Genomic DNA, 5,477 nt, shown 5'->3' with positions numbered 1-5,477 from the left:
GCGCCTTCCTAGTTTCCAACTTTCTACCAAACCAAAAGAACGCCCACGCCGAGGAAAAGCCCGCCACCTTTTTTCCGGCACCGGAATTCCGTCGTCCCGTCGGATTCCGGTGAGCACGCTTCGTTCCGGTGGAAGGAATCGTCCGCCCGGTTGGAAGAAGATGCCGGCTTGACGGATTTGGAGGGAAAGAATTCCAAGAATTCCTTTCCTTCTTCTCATCTGAATTCTGCGTTTGTGTAGAGAGAGAGAGAGAGAGAGAGAGAGAGAGAGAGAGAGAGAGAGAGAGGACACCATGATCGGATGGGACTCGTATCTCCGTTCCCTGTTTCCCGATAACGCGCCGAATCGTCGCGAACCGGTGAGTCTTTCTATCTGATCGGATTTTTTGTTAGTTTTTTTTTTCTTAATCTTTGTACAATGAGATCGTTTCTTTTTATGTCTTTTTTCGGGGTTACACTTTTAGCTATGTTGGTTCTCTGGCGCGGGAAGATGGGTTATAAGACTCTCTGTACTTGGTGGGTTCTTTGATGGGTATCTGAAAATATTTAACAGGAAGATTGGCAACTCTGATTACAGAGAGAGTTTAAACGATTCTTGCTGTTGAATTTGGATGTTCAAATGCAATTTTGATTAATTTGACGACGGAGATCGATGATCTGGACCAGTGGTTGAAAAAAAATTGATGGAGTCTTTCCTCTTTTTTTGGTTTATTACATGGAGAAACTTCATCCGAGATCAGAGGCCTGGTCGCACTGGTCTTAGCTTGCCATACCTAAGCTAGGGATGGCGGTGGACCGTGGCGGGGGACTATGTCTCCACCTCCGCTCCCTGTCAAAATCAGGACCTCCATCGCCGCCTCTATCCCTGCACGGGTTTGGATTTTAACCTTCATCCCCACCTCCATCACCGTTTCATGTTCTCCATCTCCTGTCCAAACTGGTGAGGCGGGGCGGGGCGGGGCCCATTTCTCTTTGGTCCATTGCCATCTTTAGAAGGATTGAGGATGGGGTAGGGATCAAAACAGGGCAGGGCGGGGCAAAGCGTAAGTCCATCCCTGCATCCCTGCATGGGTTTTGATTTTAACCTTCATCCCCGTTTCATGTCCTCCATCCCAGGTCCAAACGGGGCGGTGCATAAAACTCTGTGGCACCAGTCTTGGTGCAATCACATTGCACACTTTGTGTGTGCCTCGGCGCTGGACCGCCTTCCATCTATGGTATACAGCCTGTCAGCTGTGGGGCCCAACAGAAGAACATGGAGGGTAAGTCAGGTGCAGCACCACACTGAACTGTGCAATTTGATTGCACCTTGTCTGCAGTCAACTCGACCTGTTCTTGGGTTATGGTTTCTCGTTTTTTTTTCTTTCTTTTATGAGAGGATCCGCAATTGCCTCGTTTAGAGCTGTAATACAAATATCAACGACATTTTGAAAATATCATGAACTTATTGCAATGGTGATAACTTTTTAATAGTTTACATCATTTATATATTTCTCTTACATGCAATTTATTTTTTGTTTTTGTTTTTTTCCCCAACAACAACAACAACAACAACAAGATTTTTGAATAAGGTCCAGTCTTAGCACTACATAAATTGGCTCAATGAGTAAAATTGGAAAGCAAAATTAGCAGGACTGAACAGAACAATGTTATCAATCAACCCCTTACCGAAATGAAACAAAGGTTGATTCAACCCTCTTAAAAAATCGGCCATTTTTTGTTTCACTTAAATTTTTAAAAAATATATTTATAAAAAATAAATAAAAATTAATGATTGAAATGGGCCTGATTAAAAAACGATCCGATTCTATTTGATTCGGATTGCTTTTTCGAAAAAATTGGCTCACTTAATGAACCATTGCAACCTTCCTTATTTTTTAATTATTGAATGCCACTCTTACAGCTTTGTATTTTTGTAGCTACAGTTGAATCATAATAACAAGTGGCCAATCCAGCAATTCCTGAAAAATCATGGTGCTTTTTTAAATATTTGAAACCTGATGCTGCTAACTGTAAATTTACCATACATTAGGCACTAATATGTAAATTATCCATTTATTTTTCAGTTAGACATTTCATTAAGCAATTAATAGTTCCTGTTATTCTCTGAAAAAACTCAGCAGGGTGATCGGTTTATACCTTCAAGGAGTCTCATGAATTTGGAAGTTGCTCAGTCTTTGTTAACAACACGAAGAAAGGAAAGCAACCCACCAACCATTTCACCGGGGTGCTCAACGTCTAAGGTTTTTCTCTTTAGCTCTCTTATTTCTGTAAATTCCAAAAAGCATGTTACTGGATAGTCATTAGTCAGTAATCTGCTAAACTCCATGTTTCTTAGCAGGAACAGTACAAGAAGATGCTGGAAGAGATGTTGTTCATGGACCCTGATGGGAAACCATTCAGAATGCTTCGGTTTCAGCCGAGCACACAATCGACGAGGAAGAGCATGCGTCTTATCGATGAGATGCGGCACCGGGTTGAGTCCCCAGCTTCATCAAGGAACTATCGTTGCTTACCAAAGGTTTGGCCATGTAAATAGTTTGTTCTTTTCTTTTTTTCATGGAGGGGAACCCCACGTAGTGCCCCCTTCAAAAGCTATGGACACGCCCGTGTGCCAGCGGGGTTTGTTCTGGTGCCTTCATCTCAACGCCTTCACGACCACCCTGCTGGCCATGCGGGCATATAAAGGCCTTGTTTAGTTTTTTGTTAGAATAATTTACAGAAACAACTAAATTATCAGCTATTTATAAAAGGCTACCCAAAATTTCCATTAATACATTTAGCCACATACTTTTATACTTCATCTTTCAAGGACATGCTTGGTCTCAAAATCATTCAGCTGACATTTATTTAGCCAAAGGGTTTAATGACCTCATTGTTGATTTGTTTAACAAAATACCATAACATGACATAAAATGAATTGTTCTATAAGAAAAAAATAAAAAGTGTCATTTAATACCTTAGGTAGTATTTGAAATACATTCAAATAAATTAGGCAGTTAAATGCAAGACACGCAAAAACAGAGGCAAGCATCCATTCAGAAACAAAATTTATTAGTAACCTTTTTTTTATTCCAATAGAAACATTTGATACACACTCTGTTTCTTCCTACTTCCTGAAGGACTTATGATAAATAATTTGTCTTCTACAAGTTTTATGATGTTAGCATGGTATGGGCTTATGAAGTTTCCTGTGAGATATTGGGAATGGCACTAACCTGATAATATAAGCTTACATGTTTCGTACTCAGAGACATAATCGATTGGCTTATTTTGCTATGGTAAATATAAATGGAAGAGATACTACAGGATTACAGTTCATATAGAATCAATTCAATGTAAGATCTAATGTCCTCTTCCTTTTCACCAGTCACCTGATCGGATACTTGATGCACCAAACTTAGTGGATGACTACTACTTGAACATCATGGACTGGGGATCCAACAATGTACTTGCAGTTGCCCTTGGATCCGCATTGTATCTGTGGTTTGCAGATACCAGGAAAACGGAGCTGCTCATGCAAGCTGAAGGGGATGCCTATCTCGCAAGCGTTGCTTGGTGCGGAGATGGCAGCATGATCTCTGTTGGACTCAGCAACTCTGATATCCAAATATGGGATTGTAAAGCAGTGCGCAAGGCAAGATGTGGTTCACATTCTCAACTATAAAGATCTGTTTCCATATTTTTAGAAATTAAGATTGACTGGTTTGTTAGCAACAGGTGAGAAGCCTTGCTGGACACAGAGATCGCGTGGCAAGTCTAGCATGGAATGGTTCTCGATTAACATCTGGTAGTCGCGATACTATCATCATCAATCATGATGGTCTGTAATATTCAGCTCACTGTGCCAACTTGATGCTGCTGATTGTTTTCTCATTCTCACACACATGTTTGATTTGTCTTCAATGCACAGTGAGAGCAAGAAGTAATGTTGCATCACATTTATATGCACATAACGAAGAGGTATGCGGGCTAAGATGGTCAGACACTGGCAATCAGTTAGCAAGTGGAGGCAATGACAACCTGCTTCACATATGGGATGCTTCTGCCATGGCATCAACGTCACTAGGATACCTGCATCGGTTCACCGAGCATCGAGCAGCTGTCAAAGCAATTTCATGGTGCCCGCACCAATCCAGTATATTGGCATCTGGAGGAGGCACGGCAGATCGATGTATCAAGATGTGGAATACTCACACAGGCCAATGCATTTCCACTACAGATACTCAATCCCAGGTACAATTTCTCCAAGATTGCTTGTGTTTAATTTGGTGTAGTGTGGATGCATATGAAACTACTGTAATGCTGCAAAGTTGCTAATATAATGATACAGCAATATAGGTTTTCGTGCTTGCAGGTATTGCTTCTAGAAGCCCCTAGAATGTTGCTGCATGTGTGAAATATGTCAATGCAAAATAAGCACCAAAATAATTTACCCTGCAAGAGCTATGAAACTGTGCATGCTTTATTAATACAAACGCAATTTCCTCAATGAGCCAATGATGAAATAATGAATACTGAAACAGGTGTGTGCACTGGAGTGGAACAAGCACCAGAAGGAGATTATAAGCAGTCATGGCTACAGCCAAAACCAGCTCTGCATATGGAGATATCCATCCATGACCAAATTGGGGGAACTGAAAGGCCACACTGCTAGAGTTCTCTACCTATCACAAAGCCCAGACGGAACAACCATTGCCTCAGCAGGTGCAGATGAGACATTGCGCTTCTGGAAGGTGTTTCTGCCTCCACAAACATCAAAGGTGCTGAAGGAAGAAACCAGCCCATTATCATTGAAATTTTCACATATAAGATAGGATTGAGTTAAAGTGATTCTTCAAAAAAACAGACTGACGGATATAGCTCATTTGTCGCTGTGAAATATAGTTTTGGACGTTCAAATCTGTAAATTAAATAAAAAACAGGTATCACAGAAGCAGAGGTTCAAAATTTTGAAAATTTAAAGAATCAAGAGAGTATACAGAAGAATCAAGAGACAGTATAGCGCTCACTATTCATGTCAATATACACCAAAGTTACCATCTGTCGAATGTTTCAGAGCTTTCTGTATCATCCATTGAACTATTTCAACTTTTGTGGGTGATAAGAGGACTGTAATCACATGCATGTCTACACAGCACATACACAAATATTTGCAGTCTTTGAACTAAATGTGTGGGTAGGATTATGACAAATTAAAATTTTTAAACAGAAATATCATATTGCCAATTGTTTAAAAGTTGAAGTACAGGAATGAAGGAATGAAACAAATAAATGCAATAAAAAACAAAGCAGATAAGCCAGATAAAAAGGAAAGCCTCAAACTAGAATTGCAGGGAACATCCATCCCACTAAAGCACCCATGCTTCTGCTTAACCATTTCTTTAGTATCAAGGATAAAGGTGGAATTCGCCGAACCACTGCTGAATAGAACACACCAAAAGAATGGCCTTTTACCATCTGTTCCACCAAGTCCCA

General features: G+C 40.6%; 1 protein-coding gene across 3 annotated transcripts; it reads left to right on the top strand.

The window, feature by feature from the left end:
- Positions 1 to 258: 258 nt before the first annotated feature.
- Positions 259 to 4,991, top strand: LOC149822564 (cell division cycle 20.2, cofactor of APC complex-like). Of its 3 annotated transcripts, XM_089981130.1 has the most exons (8): positions 259 to 358; positions 2,120 to 2,242; positions 2,341 to 2,520; positions 3,370 to 3,636; positions 3,720 to 3,822; positions 3,913 to 4,235; positions 4,341 to 4,356; positions 4,526 to 4,803. In XM_089981130.1, exons 1-8 carry the CDS (start codon positions 293 to 295, stop codon positions 4,654 to 4,656), a joined length of 1,209 nt encoding a protein of 402 aa, XP_089837256.1. In that variant the 5' UTR covers positions 259 to 292; the 3' UTR covers positions 4,657 to 4,803. The 3 variants fall into 3 exon arrangements, with proteins under 3 accessions (XP_089837256.1, XP_089837255.1, XP_089837254.1); XM_089981129.1 differs by lacking the exon at positions 4,341 to 4,356 and having other exon boundaries at positions 2,123 to 2,242; positions 4,526 to 4,991; XM_089981128.1 differs by lacking the exon at positions 4,341 to 4,356 and having other exon boundaries at positions 4,526 to 4,991.
- Positions 4,992 to 5,477: the final 486 nt, after the last annotated feature.

The sequence above is a fragment of the Nuphar pumila genome, chromosome 11 (assembly GCF_984573655.1).
Source record: "Nuphar pumila chromosome 11, dmNupPumi1.hap1.1, whole genome shotgun sequence".
NCBI classification, from domain to species: Eukaryota; Viridiplantae; Streptophyta; class Magnoliopsida; order Nymphaeales; family Nymphaeaceae; genus Nuphar; species Nuphar pumila.
This window is presented reverse-complemented; position numbering and strand designations above follow the sequence as displayed.

Excerpts from the sequence above, each read along its gene's own strand:
- LOC149822564 (XM_089981128.1), top strand. The coding sequence starts at position 293 with ATGATCGGATGGGACTCGTATCTCCGTTCCCTGTTTCCCGATAACGCG. Across the intron at positions 3,823-3,912 it reads TATCATCATCAATCATGATG|TGAGAGCAAGAAGTAATGTT; the intron begins GTCTGTAATATT and ends TTCAATGCACAG. Across the intron at positions 4,236-4,525 it reads CTACAGATACTCAATCCCAG|GTGTGTGCACTGGAGTGGAA; the intron begins GTACAATTTCTC and ends ATACTGAAACAG.